We start from the raw sequence: 23646 nt of genomic DNA, 5'->3' as shown, positions 1-23646 counted from the left end.
TGCCCATGAAGTAACTACGAACTGGTCTATTGCTCCGATTAAAAATCTGCATCTAAAGCCAAACATAAAACCAAACCTCCCAAACCCATGTGCTTATCTTAACAATATTTTGAAGAATAAACTGTATTATAATCCTATTTTTACCCTATGCCCTCTCAGAAATTAAGATCGAAACAAAGGTAGCAGGAGCAGAGATGTCTTGTAACCTTTGATCGGATCTTGGACTTTTGGAAAGTCACACACAATTACTACATTATCTATGTCTATTTTGAGGAAAGAGTCACAGATGAAGTATAAGCTATCTATCTTTGAACGATTATTTTTCATTCATATTCGTGAATGCTGTTTCAACAAAACCAGAATAGTCTTGAAAATATTGAGGGCGTGTAATATGGGGTATTAATTTGTCTGTATAGGGACAAGCAGGCAATAAAACCAGCATATTCCCTGTCTGGTAAAAAATGAACTGAAGTTTTTTTGAAATATATATAACATTTTTGTAATAATAAGAAAGTTAATATGTAGGCTTTATGCATGAAAATATGCATTTTTTAAGACGTAATTCAGGGAAAAAGTATAAATTCATGGCATAATTCGTAACTTCATTATTAACTTTTAAAAATTCCACCTTCTACCCAAGAAGATCAAAGAAAAGTCGAATAAAACGCATTTACGGAGGATACAAGATACGGACGGCCAAAGGAGATAAATGCTTAATATGGTGATTGATATAATAAATTCGATACAGAAATAATGTATGAAAGCCCAGCAATAAAACAAACCATCGTGCATACAAAATAAGTGCAAAGTCCATATATGTAACATACTATAATTCAAAATAAAGAAAGGAAGGAATAAAAACAAAAGCTGTGATACCTTAGTATGGTATAGTAAAGTGAAGTGGCACATTTGTACCACAAGCAAGTAATAAGGTCGGATTTACACGTGTAACAGACAAACAGGCAACACTGTTTCTTACGGCAAATTTCTTAAAAAGTGTGAAGTCTGTTATCAGGAAAATGAGTAGGGGACTGCCATTTTCAACACTGCATTTAAAATAGGTTCATTCCTTTCATACTGCCCCGGGGGGGGGGGGGCACTCGACCAAAAAAGTGGTGGGGGTGTGCCGCGGGCGAGACAAAAAACGGGGGCCTTGGAGCGGGCTTATTGTAAAAAGGAGGGTCCTTGGAACGGGCTTCGGAACGACAAATGTTTGTGAAAACGGGGGTCCTTGGAACGGATCGCCAGCGTGTGAGCGCGTATGCATCCCTACGGAACGGTCATGCGTGCATGATGCAGCTAGCGCGGCCTCTGCCGGGGAGCTCTGCGGCCGCTTTTCACCAAAATTGCAGCTCATTCAACGCGATCGGAGCGGCGTAACGAAAAATATGCGAAGCTTTGGAGCGGATTTCTCTCTTCTTTTTTCTCGATAAGAAGAAAATGCTATGCCTTGGAGCGGCTTTCTTTGTTCTTTTTCTCAACAAGGCAAAAATGCTATGCCTTGGAACGGAAATTTGAGTGTAAAAATGGGGGGGGGGGGTCCCCTCCGCGGCACATACCCACTATGCATTATATACTGAGTGCCCCCCCCCCCCGGCATACTGCATCTATTCCACAAGCCTTTACGAGTGTTATGTTTAATGTATAACGCCCTTTACATTTACATGATTTGGAGGTGGAGTATTATTTAGAGGATATTGCCAATTTTGTGGTACTTAGGCGATTGAGTGTTACACTTCAGAGTGTAATCAACTGATTGTAATTGACGTATAGTAACTTGACAAATGAAATTATAATTCAACGTGTTCTTGAGAAAGGCCATGTCTCTCAGATCTGCCAGTAGCGGGCATGCTTCTTTCTCCCGTAGAGCTTTCATTGTGGTTATTCTGATCTGAGGAGTCGTCATTGGACTCTGTATCTCCTTCCACTTTTCCTACAACTGTATTATTTTCTTCATCATTCGTTTCGTTTCCTGACTCTGCTACTTCGCCATCTTTCCTTGGTTGAAATATTTGAGCATGAAATTCCATTTGTCTAAAGAAAAGAAAAAAAAAAAGAAAAAGAAAGAAGAGTATCCCCCGAAAAACTGACCCCAAAATGCCCATCTCAACTGGGACATACAGCGAGTGTGGTTTATTGTTTTATCTAACATTTACAAATAAAATAAGATTTAATTACTTTTATTGGAATTCCCAAAGAAAGACCAAAGTATTGTGACCTTCAAGTGTATTGGAGTAAATTTATTGAAGCGATAATAATGAAAGATAATATAATTCATTGAAATAAGTATGTTATACTATTTATGCACGTTTATGTGTCTAATAATTGCTTTTTGATAGTTTTTACTGTAATGAACCATCAAAGGATAGGTTAAAGAATTATCCATTTGAAAGACGTTTTGTACTTAATGAAAAAAAACACTGCGATACCTTTCATAGTCATCATCTACGGTGATCCAATTGTTTGCGATCCACTTTGTCCCCTTTGTGACGTCACAACCTCCATGAAGGGCATTTTTATTTAGTGAGGACATCCAACCTAATCATATGTGTAGCAGTATTAATTTGAAAATGTCAACAACAGGAATCACAATCATTTTCACATAGTACACTATGCGAATGAACTGAGAGAACTCACACTGTCGAGATATCCACACTGTGATAGTTTTCACACTGTTTAAAAATGAACATTCAACACTGGGAATCGCCGCATCTCTTTACATAATCAACTGTGTGAACACAAACTGTCAACATACGTAGGGGAAGGCGGGGTAAGTTGAGCATAGGGGTAAGTTGAGCCACCAGCCCCAGGCCAATAATGAATGAGTCAGACATTGTGGTGGTGTCATGTATTGATGTCCCATAGTATAACCCATAACCCCACCATATTGTTTCCAGCTTTCAAACAAAAACTAGTTTTTTTTAGAGGGAAAAATATGAATTTCAGCCAAAAAAGTAAAAAAGAGTGTGAAATAGATAAGTGCTTTATAAACACACAAGTCTTTAAATATAATAAAGACATGATAACAACATTATTAGTCCAGGTATGGATCTTCATTCTTGTCATAGTCTTTTATATGATGGATGCATAATAAATGTGTGGATACAAAATTATCGCACTAAGTTCGGACTGGGGTAAGTTGAGCCAAACAGCATGGGGCAAGTTGAGCCAAACAGCATGGGGCAAGTTGAGCCATGGTAATTCCTATGGTAATGTATCTTAAAAAACAAACAAACCATAAAAATCGATTGAAATGCAGGCTGAAAGGAGCAAATTTACTTGACTGCTCTTTTCCTTTTACAGGATGTTAGTATTTATAGAGAATTAGCAAGTGAAAAGACTTTAAACAAAAAATTGACATGCTGGTTCTCCCCCATACATAGTGTTTGTGGCTCTACTTACCCCAGAAGGTGGCTCAAACTTACCCCATATATGGGGCAAGTTGAGCCATTTGACATCGTTTTTTTCAAAGGTCACAATGACTTTCAGTGTGGGGATAGAAAGTTATATATAGGTGGAAAATATTTCAGAAGAATTAAATTTCAAGGCAATGTACTTATTTCGACAAGATTATTAATCATATCAATTCTAACATGCCAAAAGCAAAAACTGTCACAACTTACCCCGCCTTCCCCTACTGGTAGAGATGTCCACAGTGTGTCTGACAGTGTCTCACTGTGCGTTCGCAGTGTGGAACACAAGATTGCAAAATCACATTGCACTGTTAAATCATAGGGTGCTTTAGCAATGTGGATCATATACTCACATAGTCCATTATGTATACACAAATACACTCCCACACACCGTATAAGTGACCACAGTGTGAAATCATCTCCACAATCTTATATTTGAAGATTTTATCAGTGGGAATAACATTGTCAAATTTTCAACGAACTGTCAACAATAATTGTAGGGTTGCGAAGAGTGTGAAATTATTTTCACATTACACTGCCAACTATGATCATTTGAAAAATGTGAATGATATTTTTACACAGTTCAGGATGTAAACACACTGTGGAATCTAATGCAGAGAGGTCCACAGTGTAAAATTTTCGTCACACTGTTAAAAATGCGCATTAAAAATTGTATCACAATTTCGGCACATTCCACTATGTGAACACACTGTGAAAACTCATACTAAAGAAGTGTCCACAGTGGACCTCACTGTGGACAAGGTATTCAATTACCTGCACTGCTAGCTTTGATTACTTTAACAGTGTGAATCACATTTTCACCAGTCCACCCACAATGTAAACACACTGTGTGTCCACAGTGTGAGAGAACCTTCACACTGTTGAACCTGCGCATTAAAACATGAATCACATTTTGACATAGTCTACTATGTGAACACTTATAGTGAACAGGTGTCCACAGTGGGCCTCACTGTGCATTCGAAGTGTGGACACAATGGTTTATCTTCACACTGTTAAATATATGCATTTTAAAAATGGGAAAACATTTTCACACAGTCCATTAGGTAATCACACTGTGAATACCTTCACTGTGGAAATGTCCATAGTGTGAAATAATTTCAAAAGTGATAATCTTATCTTCAAATAGTCCCCTATGTAACAACACTGTGAGCACTCATCCTCTAGAGGTGTCCACAGTGCAAAATTATTATCTTCACACAGTTAAAATTTACACATTAAAAAATGCGTATTACATTTTTTCACACTGTCCGGTATGAAACACTCATGGAGATGTAATAGAGAACACGCTACATCATGTCCTAGTGCAAAGGAAACAAACCTGGTGCATTTATTGCAGGCATTTCGTGCCACAGCAAGGCGCTCTCACTCCTATATCTCACCCTTCTTCTTTTGTCAAATGTCTCAGATGTTGAAACAAATCCTGGACCCAACGTCAAGTATTTGTAACTTTTCTGTTACCTGGAGGCAAAGAGGTGTGGCATGTGATGACTGTGATCAATGGTACCATTTGGAATGCATGCAAATGTCAACTCCAGTTTACCAGGCCCTTGTCCATTCTAATGTTTCATGGCAATGTATTTCTTGTGGCATGCCGCAGTTCTCCACCAGCCTGGAGATGAGCAATGTGTACGACAGCCTGTCTTCAAGTTCTACCGACACAAATAGCTCCACAACGCCACTCAGCCCTGGCCCTCCACCAGCTTCCTTATCTCCTACCCGTCGAAAAACCATGCGGAAGCGAGGTCAGGTTAAGCATAAAATGAAAATCTTGAACATCAATTTCCAAAGTATCAAGAATAAAAAGGAATAACTTGGTTCTCTTATTGACTCTACTGATCCTGGTATTATTCGACAATGCACCAGACGGTGGACTCTACTGTTTCCAGAAGAAGAAGAAGAAAAAGAAGAAGAAACACAATGTGAACACTCATATTGTACATAGAGCTGTCCACAGTTTGAAATTGTCTTCACACTGGTAACTTTGAGCATTTTATCAATGTCAATCACATTACGTGAACACACTGTGAACGATGTGGACACAGTGTTGGACACACTGAACACACTGTGAACAACCTGTTGGACACATTGAACACACTGTAGAACAATGTGAACACGCTGTGAACACACTGCCAGCATACTCTGCACACTATTAGAAACTGTGTTGTTCCAAACCGAAATAAAATAATATTCTAACCTGTTTCTTCATCGATATGATGGTTGTACCACATGATCGCCTTCCCGTATTCTGGGGTTACGTACAGATTTTTATGACAGTTGCGGCTCAAGTCGCTGTAGTTATAACCCAAGCTCTTCTTGTACTGGAAATAAAAGGAGGTAAAAGGAGGCTCTAAGCAAGGGAGGAGGCTCTAAGCAAGGGCGTAGGCTGGGGCGGGTGCACCCTCCCGCTGAGGCAGAGGAGTTGCGACACTGGCATGCAAAACGCAATGTATCCTCTTCTTTTGCTTTCACCAGCTGATTTTCCAAACTTGAATTCCACCTCCCCATACCACTTTAGTTCCACCTCCTCAGGATGTGCATCTCTAAAACCAGTCTATATGCTGCTGGTACTACACTTTTAGCAAGATAAAAGACACTTGACCTTTTTGGGACCGGGGTAAAATCCAACCCTTTTTCCATTTCGAGGATAATTGAGCTCATAAAACATTTAGAACAATTATGGTCACAGCTATGAAGAGTGACAATGCCGGGTGGTAATCAATGAGATCGAAATTATTTGAATAGAATATAGGCCTATGATTAAAGAAAAAGCAATGGGAATTGTTACATAATTTTCAAAGCAGCGTGGTTTTGAGAACGGATGATCCCTAACTCTATAAATTCCTACAGAGCATGTATTTTTTATTTACTGCATTTCAAGATAATTGTATTTGATCATCCGATAAACTTTGTTTATATTGTTATTAATTTTACTATCAGGGATAACTCAACTAATATAAGTGCAAGTATCAAATATGACTTTAGCTTAACGGGTAGTATAAACCGCACTAGCTAATATAATTTTTATCTCTTCCATGCCTCCAAACAAAATTGCGACATACTATTTAAAAAAAAAAGAAAGCCAAATAAATGATATATACAAATACTTTACTTCTTTAGAAATGTTTTCGAACTCAGCCAAAGGGAACGCAGTTTCACCTCCAATTTCTGTGTCTTGGAGATAATACAAAATGGTCATAAATCTGAAAAAAAAAGAATAATCAAAGAGCAAACAATGAAGCGTTTCATCAACATTTTTCATCTGACAAGTCGACAAATTTCCTTGATTTTGATTGGCTGAAAAGCTCAGTTCCTATTATAGGCGGCGGGAGCGGGGGGGGGGGACCTGACCCTCTAAATTTTAGGTGGGGGACGTCGCCCCTAATTTTTTTGTTGATAACCTTTTTTTCTCTCCCTGCTTGTCAATTTATTTTACCTGTGTCCATCCCAACATTTCAGGTGGAACCCCCTAATTTTTTTGACTTCCGCCGCAAATGGTTCCGATGGTAACTTTTTATCCGACAGGTCCTGTCATGAAACGCTCCAGTTAACGATTTCGTTTTTAAACGTGGTCTGTGATTTTGATGACTAAATTGTTAGCCTCAAGGAAGACCGGATAACCGTAAATCACTGGAATCCATGTTAAGGCATGGTCACACCGCCCGAGCGTTGTTGGAGCGGTCGTGGAGCGGAGAGAAAAAAAATAATCACCGCTCGCTACCGTTCACCATTTTCGATTTCGCTCGATTTCGCTCGGGCGGTGTGACCAGGCCTTAAATGGATTGAATCAACACTCTGAGAAAAAGGGAAAACTTTGATACTAGATAGCATGCATGTGTATGACCTATAAAGAGTTATGATTAACAGTATACCTGCAAATTCTAGGCTCCTGCTTTATTTTAGGTTTAAAAGTGTGAGTACATTGTTGATCTTCTCTACTACTCTGACTATCCAGATGAGCGTGATAGTGACCACCAGGCTGATACCTAACTACCTAAAATAAGAAGAAAAAAACCCGGATTATTTATTTTTTAAAATTAATATTCCTTTGATTACAAATCAAGCACTTAAACGACAAAAACGGCAACAACAACAAAATGTACAGCTATTGTCAAATATGATACTACTTTATTTAATATTATGCACAGAAATTGAGTCTTTAGCTCTTGTCGGACTGCATGGGGAAAGTGCATTCATTATGTGCGGGCATGCCAGAATCCGATGACCAGGGTTATGATAATTTGCATGTAAAGCGCTTAGAAACACAATGATTAACGTGATAATTCATTGTTGTATCAATCTATTAGAAAAACAACAACAGATTCTTGTATGAAAAATGTCAATTTTATGTTCGCTCGCTTTACCCCCTCGCATTAAAAAATGATAATGATTTTGTCCCCTCAAAATTTTGCTTCATTACGCTTCAGACCACTGATCCATTTCTATCTAGTTCACATTGAGACATGCATTTAACTACATGTAACAACCAACAGGCAATGAAATTTTTATAATGAAACACACATAACTACTCACTCCCTTGCACACACACACACACACACACCCACCCACACACACACACACAAACTCACCACGACCACACCAAATGACATCCATGAAGAGTTGAATATATCTGATCTGACTCATTTGCTGACACAAATTAAAAAGGGCAGGGAAAGCGGGGCAAGTTGTGATACTTTTTGTATTTTGCATGTTAGAATGTATTATGACTAATAATATTGTAGAAATAAGTACCTAGCCTTAGGATTTGATTATTGGGAAATGTTTTTCAACTATATATAACTTTCTACCCCCGCATTGAAAGTCATTGTGACCTTTGAAAAAAACGATGTCAAGTGGCTCAACCTGCCCCATCTTTGGGGTAAATTGTGCCACGATCTGGGGTAAGTTGAGCCACAAAAACTATGTACAAAATGTATGAGGGAAGAACCAGCATGTCAATTTTTCACTTAAAGTCTTTTCACTTGCTAATTCTCAATAAATACTAACATCCTCTAAATGTAAAAGAACTATCATGTGAATTTACTCTTTTGTGCCTGCATATCAATGGCCTTTTAAGGTTTGTTTGTTTTTTATATGCATTACCATAAGAATTACTATGGCTCAACTTTCCCCAAGTCCGCTGGCTCAACTTACCCAAGTCCGAATTTGCGATATTTTCACATCAACACATTTCATGAGGATCCATACCTGGACTAACAATATTGTTCTTATTTTTTTATTATAATAGACGTGTGCGGGTAAAAGCACTTATCTATTTCAAATCCCTTTTTTACTTTTTTGGCTGAAGTTGTATTTTTCCCTCTAAAAAATTACCTTTTGTTTCAGAGTTGAAAACAAGTTGTGGGGTAAAGGGTTATGTAATGGGTCATCAATACACGACGCCACCACAATGTCTGACTCATTCATTATTGGACTGGGGGTACTGGCTCAACTTGCCCCTATGCTCAACTTACCCTGCCTTCCCCTATAGGGTTTTCCATTCATGCGTAATGTCATGTGTAACGTTACGAGCAGATTTATGGAAAAAATCATCATGCTCGAATAACAATGATAATGTATTGATAATAAATTGGAACTTATATAGCGTTAATTCCACTCTGCAGAATGCCAAAATTCTCAAGAATTTCCGAAAAGAAATTGAGAAGAATTGAACAAAGATGTTTCATGTAGGGTTTTTGTTTTCAGAAATTAAACCTTTATTAGCAATAGATAACGTAATGCCAAGAAAAGCCCAGAAGTGAAGGAAATGAAGTAAAACTTTTCAGTTTGGTTCGTCATGCGTGCAAATACTAAAGCGCATCCTGGCAACCGAAATATCTATGGAGTAAGAAAGGGGAAACAAATCAACTTCAAACCTGAAGATCTTCGCTCGAAAATACAATATCACGATCAAGATTTGTAAGCGCCAGTACCCTTTTGGAATGACCAGTGCGGGATATAAGGAGAGAGAACATTTTATTGAAATGGTTATATCAATGTTAAGGGTAAAAATTTTGATGTCTGATAAGAACGTTGAAACTGTATCATGCGACCTATGAAAACTACATGACACTACAAATCATCCCAGGATCTGACATGAGAATTGGTAAATAATGGAACAAACAAACTTGTATCCCTACTTATGTAATCAACAAAATTTAAAGGTTTCCATCATCTCGTGTTATGACGGAGGCGCAACATAAGTACATATACATCAGAAATGACCTTCTTCTAACTACGACACTGATTTGTACCGCAAATATTTGTTATAATGTATGAAAATTATTTGTACCAATATTCAAGTTCAAGTTTATTCAAACCAATCAAAACAAGAGACACATTACATAGTTTAACAAAAAATGAGAATACATGATAGGTTTGGGACCACATAGAAGCAGAGCTTGTACATATACAGAACAATACAGCAAGAATGAGATGAAAATGTATACAATAATAATCTAGAGAGTAAATAAGAAAAATACGTACAAAAATACACACACATATGCGCACACATATGGATTATCAAGGTTCAATTTAAGATATTTTGCAATCTTTCAAATGAATATTTTCGACATGAATTTTTAAATATGGAGAGTGTTGGACTGGATCTAAAGCTTTGTGGTAACTTGGTACATTCTTTGATACAAACTATCACCAAAAAATTCAAAGCAGTATTTGTTCTTGCAAGTGGTTGGTGGATAAGATTTTCTGCCATGTATTGTACAAATGGATATGTCATTTCTGTAGGAAATAAATCTGAATTTGAATTTGAAACAGTGATCAGCAAATTTCATATAATACTGCGTTCAATTACCGAGGTGGATATTTCTTAATAAATTTCATCTTTTGTTTTGTGATCTCTCCAAATGATATTTTGTACCCTTATTAAAAGTCGAGTTTATGTGCCATCTAGTGTATCTTTTAAGGCATTTTTCGTTGTCCATGCTTCTTAATCATATATTTTCTACACATACCCTAAAGAGGGAGAGTTTTATTGACAAAGGAATATTTGATTCCCAAATCAAATGCATCTTATTGCAAGCATTCCACGCAAGAGCTTTCCTAGATAAGAAAATCTTTTCTTGAGTCGCATATGTATGAACCTAAATACTTAAAATCACCCACTTCTTTAAACTTATGAAAAATGGCTTACGTAATAAATTGACAGGCGGTTCTGTTAAATGATACCCCATGCTAGCACTGTTGTACTTTGCACTTAAATATTTACATTTGCCACGCTTATGCCTGTCTTTAACATGTTAAATGGATAACGTATCATTGTCAACCTGTAATAACTTATTGAATCAATTCATTTTATTATTCACCTTTATCGCAATCAGGGGCATCCATATCGCAAGACCAGCTTCTTGCGGGGGGGGGGGGGTATTACATAATAGTAATAATGATAATAACGGTATTTATATTTATTTACCCAGGGTAGCCAATTCAGTTCCTAAAGCTGTTCTCCCAGCGGGCCCTGCTTTTATTTTTACCCCGATTTACCCGGCTAAGCTCATCTTCATTTCAATGCGAGCAGTTCCTTTTCACTGTTACTTTGCATTTATATTCTTTTGTTTTTGTATTTATTTATTCTCCGAAAGGTTTAAATTGGAACATAATAGCAAATATATAATCAAACATGCAAGAAACGAACAAATCAGAGACGCGAAGGACACCCAATTCAGTCATGCCCATTGACATCATTGTTCTTTCATGGGGTCCCGGTGATGATAAAAAAAGGGTAGCACTGGTTTGGATTATATATATAACAGATGCCTCGCAGAACTTGCAAAAAAAATCATAATTGATTAAAAGTTCTTTAAGTTGGCCCATTTAGATGTAAGACGGTTATCATTAGAAAACGAACGAAGGGCATATGAGCAAGGGCGATATAAGAGTTGTTGGAAATTGGCATATGCCTGTTGTAGATATGGGTAAATGACCAATGCGATATAGGGTAATAATAAGTAAGTAGGGATAATGGTGTGTGAAAAAGGAGGTATTGAATACATTACCAGTAGGGACAATGGACATTTGACCATTGAGATATTGGACAGAATATGAGTAGATAAAATATGCATGTTGCCATCGAGATTTAGGGTAGTACAAGAGTAGGGATAATGGACATGTGACCACCGATACCTTATATACGCAGCATGGGTGTATATAGAAGAAAGTAAGAATTAACAACTCAAATGTAGGCGCGTAAGGAAGTGTGAGGAAATGGACATATGACAAATCAGACGGGATGGGAGTAAGGAAAATGGAAAAATGATCAGTGAGGAATGAGACTGTGCCAGAGGTGGTGATATAGGCCAAACTATGACAGGAGAGAAGCAGGATCATGACAGAATATATAAGACGGAATTTCAAGAGTGAATTAAAATATGACCGCTGAAATGGAGAGCAGAAATGGGAGTAGGAGGAAATAAGCCAGTTCGTAGTTCATTTCTGCGCATGATCAGAGGAAAATCATTTGTACTAAAGTGACATGGTGGTTTAAAATCTAATGAGATAAGCACCAACTTTGATGTCTTGATTATTCATATATTCTTTTTGCATTGTGGTTTTCATTTACATCCACAATAAACAACAATGCGTCCACGAACGACTGGTATTTCACAGTTTGCCAAGTACATTGTGCAACATACTATTATATTCATTCAAAGTAGGAATGCAACAAATACCTTCATAAAGTGTTCATTGTTGTGCTATTCTAGTCTATTGATTCTGGCTATTCTGGTCTATTCAATTTCTTCATTATGCTATGCAAGGCAAGCTTACGTAATATTTTCCTTTGAAATCTGCCTACCATAATGAAAGAAATGAAATGTCATTTGACCAAATTGTCCATGAAGTAACTACGAACTGGAAAGTGTTTCATCAACATTTTCATCCGACAAGTTGTCAAATCTGACATCTTTCTCTGATGTTGATTGGCTGAGAGGTACTGTTACTATGGCAACTGTCGGATAAAATGGGACTTGTCGGTTCAAACGTCCGACAAGTCCTTTCATGAAACGCCCCCCTGGTCTATCGGCAAACTGATGACTGAGCTTTAGGAATGTTTAGGTAGGGTAAATGGCTTTATGACCACTGAGAAATGAATGTGACTGTGTTTGAGCGTGGAGGAAATCGGTAAAATTCCCTGAATTCGAAGGATTATATCAATTACCTTTCTCGTAGATTCAGTACGATGGGCTCCGCGGAGTCCGCCCAATCAACCCAAGCCTGCTCACTGATTCGAGCCCGCCCCTTTCCTTTAACTTCGGACACATTTCCTCGTCGCCACTGGGAGAGCCATTCCTTGATCTCAATCGTTTTGTTCTCGATGTTCATTAGCCATAGCTCCCGTGCGTCGATGATTCCGTTAGTTGAGACCTTTCGTTTTCTGTGACGTGCCATGTGGACGTACGAGATTAAGGAATTTTGGGAGCACTGCGCATGCGCGAAGTAATCTGTGACGAGCCTTCTCGTCCACTGACCAAATCTGTGACTCGTATTTGAGGGTTTTGACGTTCGGTGTCATAGTGCTCGAACGAGCGCTAGTTCGTACATGATGACGTCATCCCAGCTTGGCAAAAATGAATGAAGCCGCATCAACACTCGAGTTTCGTTGATTCAGCAGGGCTGGTAAACTGCAAATTACTGCTTGTTACCAGCTTTTCCATTACATTTAGCGTGTCCTGTTTTCAGACACTACATATATCCGATAGGTAATTGATGTTTTATTTCCAAACAACCGTGTTTTTCGGCTTTTTGCGCAAGAGTGCAAATGTTGCATCCACAGTCGCCCCACTGGTTCGTAGCGTGATGCTACGCCTGATTCTCCGGCCAAGCATCGGCCCACGGCCCGCTCGCTATCACGCTGGTATATGCTGTGGCGTGGTACGGGTACGTCAACTTAAATCGAAACTGTTTTCATCAATGTACGAACGTGATACTGAACGAGCGGTGTCACCACTTCCGGTGAACTAGGAATACGTTGCAGTCGCAGACAATCGAAATCTCTCTACTGTCCAAGTCCAACTTAACCTGCAGGTATAAGATCTGTAACATATCAGGGGGAACTGTCTCCCCTTCCTCCAGCCCAGGGAGACACTGTAGCACTTCGGTGAAGTCTAGTTTACCGTCGGTATCATTATCACACTTGGTCAGTTTCGGAATCCATTCTGTTTTATTGAAAGTGACCTTGGATTCATCGATACCGGTGATGTTTAATGCCGACCCCAAGGTTCTACTGCTGTAAAGACCTGCATCCAGGGCGAGCTCTTTTAGTCTTTCACATTCCTCCGCGGTTAGGAATTTAGGAATTTCTGGAGGAAGCAAATCGAAATGACAATTCTCACCACCATCACAGACGTAGACTACTTTGATAATAAGCCAGTTCGTAGTTCCTTTCTGCGCATGATCAAAGATTCTACGCATGATCAGAAGAAGGTCATTTGTACTAAAGTGATATGGTGGTTTAAAATCTAATGAGATAAGCACCAACTTTGATGTGTTGATTATTCACATATTCTTTTGAATTGTCGTTTTCATTAACATCCACAAAAAACAACAATGCTTCCACGAACGACTGGTATTTCACAGTCTGTCAAGTACATTGTGCAACATACTAAGATATGCATTCAAAGTAGGAATGCAACAAATACCTTCATTAAGTGTTCATTGGTGTGCTATTCTAGTCGCCTGGTCTATTCAATTTCTTCATCCTGCTATGTAAGGCAAGCTTACGTAATATCTTGCTTTGAAATCTGCCTATCATGATGAAAGAAATGAAAGGTCATTTGACCAAAATTGCCCATGAAGTAACTACGAACTGGTCTACTGATTTTAAAACAATCCATTTAATGCAGGTAGCTATCCGTAGCTGATTGAACCCTTAAACATGGATGGTAAGATATCGATATTAATTAATGTAAAGATTAGTATATCCTGTTTAGTTAATGTATCTTGAATGGGACTTCTCGCTATAGAGATCTGGATGGATAGATAGTTGGATTTCATTAAAAACGACACGTTTTGCAGTACAAAACTGAATTGAACATGAATTACAAATAAAAATAAACATTAGATATCGTTGAATATACAAGTAACGTTTTAGAGCAAAAGGTCACTGCCGTGATGCATTCAAGTATTCAGGCACCCAATAGGTGGTACCTGAACCGTTGTATACTCATCCAAAAAGCACCACGAAAATGACCCAAAATATACTTTACATGATGATATCACATTAACCCAATACTAATGGCAGGCATATCGTTTAAAATTCATTATGTAAACGGGACACCAAAAATCTAACAACTTGACATCCTATTTTATGGCATTATCTATGTAGCCATCAAAATTCGATGCGACTGGACGCTATCAAAAAATATTTTTTTTAAAATTAAAGGTTTCATATGTACTAAAATAACACTTTATATTTTGAAGAAAATGTTTTGTGGATAAGAAATTTCTATTGCATAAGTCTGATTTATTGTGCTGCCTTTCAAACAAACCTATGTTGGGATACAGGAATGCAAATTTTTAACGATAATTGAATTTGAGCTAAAAAAAAAGAAACGAAAACATGAGAAGTCAGTAAGGCGTTTGATTTTGGGAAACCTCCACCCCAATGGCCCGTATTCTGAAGTCGGGTTAAACTATGGATACTATGGAAAGCCGATTGTTACATAAATCACAAACGGTAGAGATATAGATATTTGTTCATTCTTAAGCTTGAATTCGCTTAAATGGTACATGATAAAAATTGAAGTTTTTATCTAGTTAATTACCAAAAGCTGGTGGCTTTACGGCAATCGTCTTCATTTGGATGTATCGTCCAGGAGAAATTTCCACGTATCTGATGTATCCTACCTGGATAGTGAATGTGAAGTGAAAGTCAAGCCATATTTATTAGTAAATTAAATACTGATTCATACATGAAACTGTATATCTATTAATTATTTATTCTTCATGTGCTTTTATTCATCTGAAAACGATTCTCATCTATGTATCATAGTGATCATCACTATTATTCATTTGCGAATTATATTCCACCAATATTGATATTTTAGTAAGTGCCAGTGGCCGAAACAAAAACAAAACTCCCAAAATATGATCAATAATTATTGAAGTCGTGAGGTTAAACATCGCATTCATCAAAGTTATATTTTTTCAACCTCTTTACTATGCCCATGTAATAGTTCAAACAAGTTACAGCATTATAAAAATCTATAAGAAAAAAATAGAAAAGTGTAATTATAAAAACGCTTGGAATGTATTTTAGTACAAAATATGTTTGATGCTTGCGAAAAACCTGGAATGAAAAGCAAAAAGAAGAAAAAAAAAACCAGTATCATTGTGTAAAGTCCAATATTTATCCTTTTTGGAAAAGTTACCGTATTAAAACCTTCGATTAGTTCAAATATAACATAGTTAAAGACTGTGTTTTCCATGCTTGATCATATTAATAAAAAGTTGAACAAATTATAGTAAACCCTATATGGAAAGGGTGAGATAAACTAAAAAGAAAAACAATGGTTGGTAAAACTTAAAGGAGGAATAAATATGCCTGATTTTGTCTTACAAAGTAACGCCCTAAAACCTGTTTTCCAAAAAATCTATTTTAACAAGGATTACAATTTCGATAGAAATATACACCTTAATTACTTTGGACCAAATTTACTTGTTATTAAAATGTATTTTGAAAAAAAAATGTCAAATGCCTGATTTAGATTTTAGATTTAGATTTATTCATTTTCCGTTCACAAAGCACAACAAAATCAAACAATACATAGTCAAATTTAAAGTACAACATCAATCGAAATAAGGTATAAACAATGAGAACTAATGCAAACTAAAGTAACTTTGACTATAATAACTATATAAAATAGAACGGAGGGGCTTGCCAAGAAAAGCGAAGCTTGTATGGGAGACAAGCCCCTGTAACTTAGTTTCAATACGTCGATTACAAAACTATAGTATAAAGGAGAGACGGAAGACAGTTCAAAAAGAGGCTATACAAAATATCGAAGGTAACAACGAAAGAGTGAACCAAATTAGTGTATGGACCCCTACGAAAAACAGCATGTGCTGATAGGGTGTTCCATCCCACAAGTGGTAAATAAATAAATAAATAAAATAATTAATTAGAATAAATGATACTAGTAATAACAGTAAAAATAATAGAAAAAATAGCAACATGATTACAATAATTGTGATTATGAGGGAGGAACAGAGAGGCAAATGTAGGGAGAGAGAGAGGGGGTGCAGGTACAATTGGAGGTGCAAAGAGGAGCATGGCAGGTCCGGAAGCAGGTCGGCAGGCAAGTTGTATGCTGGGGGGTAAAAAACAAACAAAACAAAACAAAAAAAGAATTTTTTTTGTATATGGTTTTGGTTATATGGTAGATTGACTTGTTTGTGTAAAGTATTGGCAAATAAGCATCTTTTTAAGGTTATGTTTAAAAATTGTGATGCTTGGGGATTCCTTAAAGGCGTTGGGCAAGGAATTCCAATATACGGGACCAGAAAAGACAAAATAAATTTTTGCAAGTAAAGTTCGAGTTGGAGGTAGGTGATATGAGTTTCGTTGTCTTGTAGGATAATCGTGTACAGATGAGTTTTTGCAGAACATAATTGAAAAAATTGTGGGGAGATCATCTTTATTTAGTTTGTACATAAATTGGCCGAGTTGGAACAGATATATATCATTAACTTTAAGGATTTTGTTTTCGAAAAATAATTCATCTGTGTGACATCTGAAATGTGTATGAAATATTATCCTAAAGTGCTTTTTTCTGTAACAAAAGTATCCTATGTAATTGTGTTTGCATTGCACAACCCCATGCCAAAATACCGTAATTACCTAATACCTGAAATTAAACAATTTCCATTATTTTATGGTCAATGTATAACAGCTTTGAAAATGTGCAATAGCAAACCTTTTTTTATAATACAGATGAGATATCGGGCAGCAATTGTTATGTGGTAATAAAATATTCTATATAAGAATATGTGCTTGCTTTGGAAGCATAGGGTATGCTCAGACATTCTTGTTATTGGAGATATAGTAAAAAACAACAACGATCGATTATTGGATATACTGTGTGTTCATGCAAAGTTAAAGGGAAAGGGAAATTATTTATGCGAATCGAAATTAATCTGGAGTTGTATACTTTAAATGGAAAAAAACTTTGGTTAAAGATAAACATTGCTCAAATTATTCAACTGTTAGCTGTTTTCACATGACTAACTCTTATAACTTTATCACTGACAAACAGAGACAGTTTTATGCTCAAGTATTCAGCTATCAAGAGACTAGAAATTGTTGTGGAAATGTTCCGTACGACATACGGAATCGCCCTTTAGCTGAATTCAACTTTACATTATTGTATAACCTTTTGATTTCCATTGAATATCTGCTTCGGTTTAATTTCAAAGAATCTCCACGTGTTTAAAATAATTGATAATCATTATCATTTATTTTATGATTATTTTAGAGTATTTTGGGTATAATTCAGTAAAATTGGTGTTAATATAAATGTAAATATCAAAAATGCTGATATTAGTTATAGAGATATTGTGATGGGTAGACACGGTGGTCATGGACACAGCAATACATTTTTGTATTGTATTGATTAAGTTAGCTTCTTATACAATGTTTAAAAAAATCAAATTTAAAAGAAATATTTGAAACATTCTTAGAAGAAATCAAATGGAGAGCAAATATTGAAATAAGTACTTTTACCTTTGTGAAAAATTGAAAAAAAGGCATTCGGTTTTTAACACCTAATATTTGATATGTACCTAACATTCTTGCTTCTTATATCTGTAAAATTTTGTGTATTTTTATGTTAAATGTTGTTTATTATGCTTTTCTTTGGTTCAATGTGTAGTGACGATGTAAATAAGTATATGCATATAATAAGAAAGCTTTCCCCATCCTGAATAATTAAATTGCCTTTATTGAAGTTTAATATTATGATTCCAACTTCGTTTTCAAATTAATGAAAATCAAAGACAACTTCGGCTAAAAAAATTAAAAATTATATTACTTTTTTTTCCGTCTTTCTTCTATTTTTTCTCCCTCTCCTCCTCCTTATCATTATCATAAACAAATCATCACATTCTCTCATAGGCGACAATCGGGGGACGAGGGGGGGGGTTAAAGTATGATAAAGCAGCGTCAGGGGGTAAGGTGGGCGTCTCCCTCCCCTTCCCAATCCGTGATAAAAAAAATCGCAAGAAGTCGCCGCCCCTGCAATGACTATAGACCTACAATTTCCTTAATAGGTCAGATGTAAATCTCAATATATCTATTAACTCAGTGAATAATAATAATAATAATAATAGAACAGCTTTTGTATAGCGCATTACACCTTACAAAAGTCTCAATGCGCTTTAGGAGAAAGAGAAAGATGAGGGAAAGCTGCTGGTAATGCTTTGTTAATATTCTTTTCAGTTAAATAAACATGTTTTCAATGCAGTTTTAAATTGCCCAATTGTGTCAACTTGCCTTAAATTGTGTGGGATGCTATTCCAGAGTTCCGGCGCAGCATGCACAAACCCCCGTTCGCCATAAAACTTTGTCTTAACAATCGGTACGTTATATAAATCCTTATGAAGTGATCTAAGATTTCGAACAGGTTCATATTTTACAAGTAACTCTGACAGATAAGATGGAGCCATTTGTCGAAAACACTGAAAAGAGAGTAGTAAGATCTTGAACTTAATACGTGACCTGACAGGCAGCCGATGCAAGGATCTTAACACAGATGACACAGATTCATATCTTTTGTTCTGGTAACAATCCTAGCAGCCGAGTTTCGAATGACTTGAAGTTTCTGGAGTTGAGTGTCTGGTACTCCATACAATAGACTATTGCAATAGTCTAAGTGGCACATGACAAAAGCTTGCACCAGTCTTTCAGAGGTATCTCTATCAACATGAGGTCGAATTTTCCCAATCTTATGCAATGCATATGACGCAGATCGACATTTAGATTTTATGTAATTTTGCATAGTAAAGTGATCATCAAATAGGACACGAAGATTTCTTGATGTCTTAACAGGAACAACCTCTACACCCTCAATTTCAAAAGGGCGCAAAGGTACATGGGGTCGAAATCGAGATTTTATATGCATGACCTCTGTTTTGCTACTATTCAACTTAAGGCCATTCAATCTTGACCACTCTTTAATTTCCTTGAATTGTAGGATAATATAGTCCTTAAAATGTTTGGAGTCAATATATATATATATATATATATAAATGTATGTGTGTGTGACAATATATAAATATATATATATATATATATATATATATATAGCGTGCGCTCTAGCTAGCATTGTTTGTTAAAACCCCCATTCCACAGAGATCAAGACCGCTGAAAGACCTTTGAAAGACCATGAATTTTGGTTGATCTTTCAGAGGTCTCTCAATGAACCTACAATGGTCTTTAAGGTCTTACACGAGTCCTGACCAATCTTTCAGTGTTCTTCGTGGTCTTCATGGGCTCCAAAACTTTTGAAACGGTTCAAAACAGTCTTACAATGGTCTTACAGGAAAATGGTCTTTCAGTGGTCTTTCAGCAGTCTTTCAGCGGTCTTTCGACGAACTTTCAAAGGTCTTAATAGTCTTTCAATGATCTTTCGGCAGTCTCTCAAGATTTTTGCAGAGATCACTGTAAGACTCATGAGAGATCATTGAAAGACCGGGCAAAGCCCATGGAAAGAATTCTGAAAGATCACTTGTTGTATAAAAGATCTCTGAAAGACTATTGAAAGATCTCTGTAGGACCAGTCTAAGATCAGTAAGACAAGAAATGTCCATCAGTCTTTCAGAGTTCTTTGAGGGGTCTTTCTGAGCCATTCCACAGAGATGAACAATTTTAGTGATCTTGAAGACCGCCGTAAGACTTCACAAATCTTAAGTTTTTCAGTGATCTTTCAGCGGTCTCCGTTCTGTGGAATGGGGGCCTAAGCAAGTGGCAAAGCCCTTAAAATGTCTATATCAGGTCAGCATACATGGCTATTTAAGAGCGAGCTTCGCGCACCCACTAAATGACTCAAAATATTTGTTGCCACCCCCACCCAGTGGCGGATGCTTTGTCTCCTCCGGGTCACGGTCATGCTGTGCCTCCCCCCCCCCCATGCTTTGTCTCCTCCGTGTCACGGTCCGCTACTGCCCCACCCATACCTTCAACCACGATACGCCACTGGCAAAGGTAGATAACAAATAGGAAAAATCTAGCCTTGGAATATACTATAACCAACCGAATAAACGAGTTGCGGTTCACCAATCAGTCAACCTTACGGTACACGGTTTTTGCACGATAATTTGATGAGATTGCGACAGAGTTTACAGGCTTCTGAATTGATATTGATATTGCAGAAATCCCTTAACCATCATTAATCGGATGTATTCAAAATATATATCGAAACAATATAAAGAACAGTTATAGTTTTTAATGCTGAAATCACGGTTTAATCTGAAAATAGAGTCCCCCCGTGATCGAAATATCCTGACTAGACACCGTAAAATGATCACCGCCCTGTCCAAAGTTACCTTTTGTTAATGCATGAGCTATCCCATCGAATATTCTCCAGATTGTGAAAAAATTTGGCCTCTTTTAACTTAAAGATATGAATGACAGTTAAATTTATTGAAGAATTACGATGCAATCATGAACCCTATTCTTGTATATTTCAATCAACTGGTTAAAATGCCATTATTCATGCAATGTATTGGCAATTGGCTTCATTTCCTCCATGTCAATTTTTGTCCCTCCAACTTTTAGATCAATTAGCTCTGGATGTCTTTATAATAATTTGTAGACTTTTGGGAGGGGCTAAGGAAGGGTGAACTAAGTCAAAACTGCAAGAGAAGAACATAAAATGCCTTTATTTGGCATTTGGGAAGACTCTTTTTCGCTCCTCAGATTATTTCTGCGGACCTTCATTTGTGAAAAATGTCCTACAAACTGCACCCTTCAGAAACCAACTTGTCACCCCCCCCCTGGCAAAAGAAGCTAGATCCGCTAACCACTTAGTATCTTCCTTTATTTGTAATGAGTCAGATAGAACTTGTTTTTTTAAATATCTTATCACTCAAGTTATATTTTCACTTTTAATTAGTCAAAGCAGTCACATGGTGGTTATCCACATTCAATTTTACAGCTTCTTGACGCTTTAAAAGTGGTAAAAAAGATCAACACCTCCAATGATGGGGTAAAGGGAACATGCACGTTTGTTGGTTACGTATTAGATACAAAAACGACAACTGGGTAGATCATCACACAACATGAAGTAAACTTTGCATAATTGGGCGTTATTTTTTAAAAAGAAATACAACAACATGCATGCTTTACACTGGGTAATCAACGTTTTCATATAAGATTATACTTGCGGTTTTATAAAAAAAAATCTAACGTAGGACAATTTAATGTGGAGCGTTGTGGCCCAGTGGATTAATCTTCGGACTTTGAAACAGAGGGTCGTGGGTTCGAATCCCAGCCATGATGTTATTTCCTTTAGCAAGAAACTGATCCACAATGTGCTGCTCTCAACCCAGGTGAGGTAAATGGGTACCGGTAGGAAGTAATTCCTTAAGAAGCTGTGTGTGCTATAAGTGCCTAGCTTAGCCGGGTAATATAGGAGCGCCTTGAGCACCTAACAAGGTGGATATGTGCGCAATATAAATATCCTATATTATTATTATTAATACATTATTACACATGAGTCAAAAGAAATAAATGATAGCTCTTGCTGAGCCATAAGGATTGAAAAAACGATTGTGCCTGAATTGTACTCGTCTGCCTTAACTTGTGATTCTACTGTCTTAGAATCTCAGTTGTATGCCATGGAATTCGTTGCCACGCGAAATTCGAACAGTGGATGGAATGATGATGTATTTTTTTTCTAAATGAACGCCATTCATATCTCTTTATCATTATCATGTAGGGGTACATCCGGTCCGTGCCTCCTCCCCCATTTTTGAGAGCCATATAAATATTTATCAGTGTATAATGTGGTGCATCCGAAAGTGAAGATATTTTTGTTGTTGCTTGCTTGTCAATTTTTTTCCGGACATAAATCAGGAGTGAAGACTTTTTTGTTTTGCTTGTAATTAATAATAGTAATAATAGTAATAATGATGATAATAATAATAATGGTTGTTTAATTCTCTACATGAAAGTATCACAGCGCTTACATTCATTGTCAGACATATAATATAAATATAAATCTTAAGTAATGACAAAATATATAAATTTTTGTAGATTAAATCAACTATTTGTATTCTCAGCTGCGCCAGGTGAGGCCTGGTGGCCTCTTGCTTGCTGCTCCGTTTACCAACAATTTAAGGGGAAAGCCCGGTCAGCACATAATTCATAGACGCTCTAGTATAGCACTTGAGGCCACCAGGCCCCAGATGGGTCAGCCAGTCAATTCAAATTTTTTTTTCTCCCTGAAAAAAGACCCCCTAGAAATCCGGATTCGCCCCTTTTTTGTTCCATACACATGACGTAGTAGGTACTCACTTCAACAGGGTCGTACTGGAATAGCCGTATCCTCTCCTCGCTTTGCTCCTCTACGACGACACCACCGATGTCATCATCACTAGAATCCTTCTCGATATCATCGACCTCGATTTCTCCAGTATCTTCCCTAATCGTTCCGTCGTCATCACCTGGCGAAATCTCTCCACTTGACAGCACCGATGGACAATGTACCAAGGTCCAAATTGTCAGAAGAATGATAATTTGGAAAGATGTTCTTTTATCATGGTTCCGATGCATGTTTTCCTCTTAAAGCTCAGGGTCGTTCTTTTGCGATCTGACGTACGGTCCTTGTGAATCTATAGGAAATAAATAATATTCAATTAACTATTTTTTCACCGGATAGTGGAGCCTATACGGTCTGAAAGTTACACTGTTAGAAAATGCCTACTTAAACCCCCCCCCCCAAAAAAAAAAAAAAACTCCTGCAGCAGAGTCTCGAGAACACCTGTAATCTTAACGCACAACATGCTTGTAAAATTACAGAAAATATATATTTGGTTTATGATACCTTACAAATTTATTGTAATAAAACTGTTTTCCCCCTTTTTAAAACAGGCCTGTTCTGCAAAATTTTATAAACATTGTATACAATCTTTCCTGTTTTAACAATTTACAGAATGATTTGGTTACTTCTTTCTGTAAAATCTGTTTTTTTTTTAATTTTCT

The 23646-nt window shown here is 37.0% G+C and overlaps 1 protein-coding gene across 1 annotated transcript; it reads right to left on the bottom strand.

Annotated features, from left to right (window-relative positions):
- Window positions 1–453: 453 nt before the first annotated feature.
- LOC121425381 lies at window positions 454–23217 on the bottom strand. Its single transcript, XM_041621409.1, has 9 exons — window positions 22960–23217; window positions 15212–15293; window positions 13447–13828; window positions 12607–12804; window positions 6544–6634; window positions 5629–5752; window positions 2430–2538; window positions 1603–2034; window positions 454–1077 (listed from the first exon to the last, which is right to left on the bottom strand). The coding sequence occupies exons 1-8, from the start codon at window positions 23215–23217 to the stop codon at window positions 1791–1793; spliced, it is 1488 nt and encodes a 495-aa protein (XP_041477343.1). The 3' UTR covers window positions 454–1077; window positions 1603–1790.
- Between the last annotated feature and the right edge of the window lie 429 nt (window positions 23218–23646).

Source organism: Lytechinus variegatus, chromosome 12 (genome assembly GCF_018143015.1).
Source record: "Lytechinus variegatus isolate NC3 chromosome 12, Lvar_3.0, whole genome shotgun sequence".
Taxonomy (NCBI): domain Eukaryota; kingdom Metazoa; phylum Echinodermata; class Echinoidea; order Temnopleuroida; family Toxopneustidae; genus Lytechinus; species Lytechinus variegatus.
Note: the sequence above shows the minus strand (reverse complement) of the source record. Positions and strands in the feature narration are given on the sequence as shown.

Excerpts from the sequence above, each read along its gene's own strand:
- LOC121425381 (XM_041621409.1), bottom strand. The coding sequence starts at position 23,217 with ATGCATCGGAACCATGATAAAAGAACATCTTTCCAAATTATCATTCTT. Across the intron at positions 13,829-15,211 it reads CGTAAAGCCACCAGCTTTTG|GAACTACGAACTGGCTTATT; the intron begins GTAATTAACTAG and ends ATGCGCAGAAAG. Across the intron at positions 2,539-5,628 it reads TCATATCGATGAAGAAACAG|GTTGGATGTCCTCACTAAAT; the intron begins GTTAGAATATTA and ends ACATATGATTAG.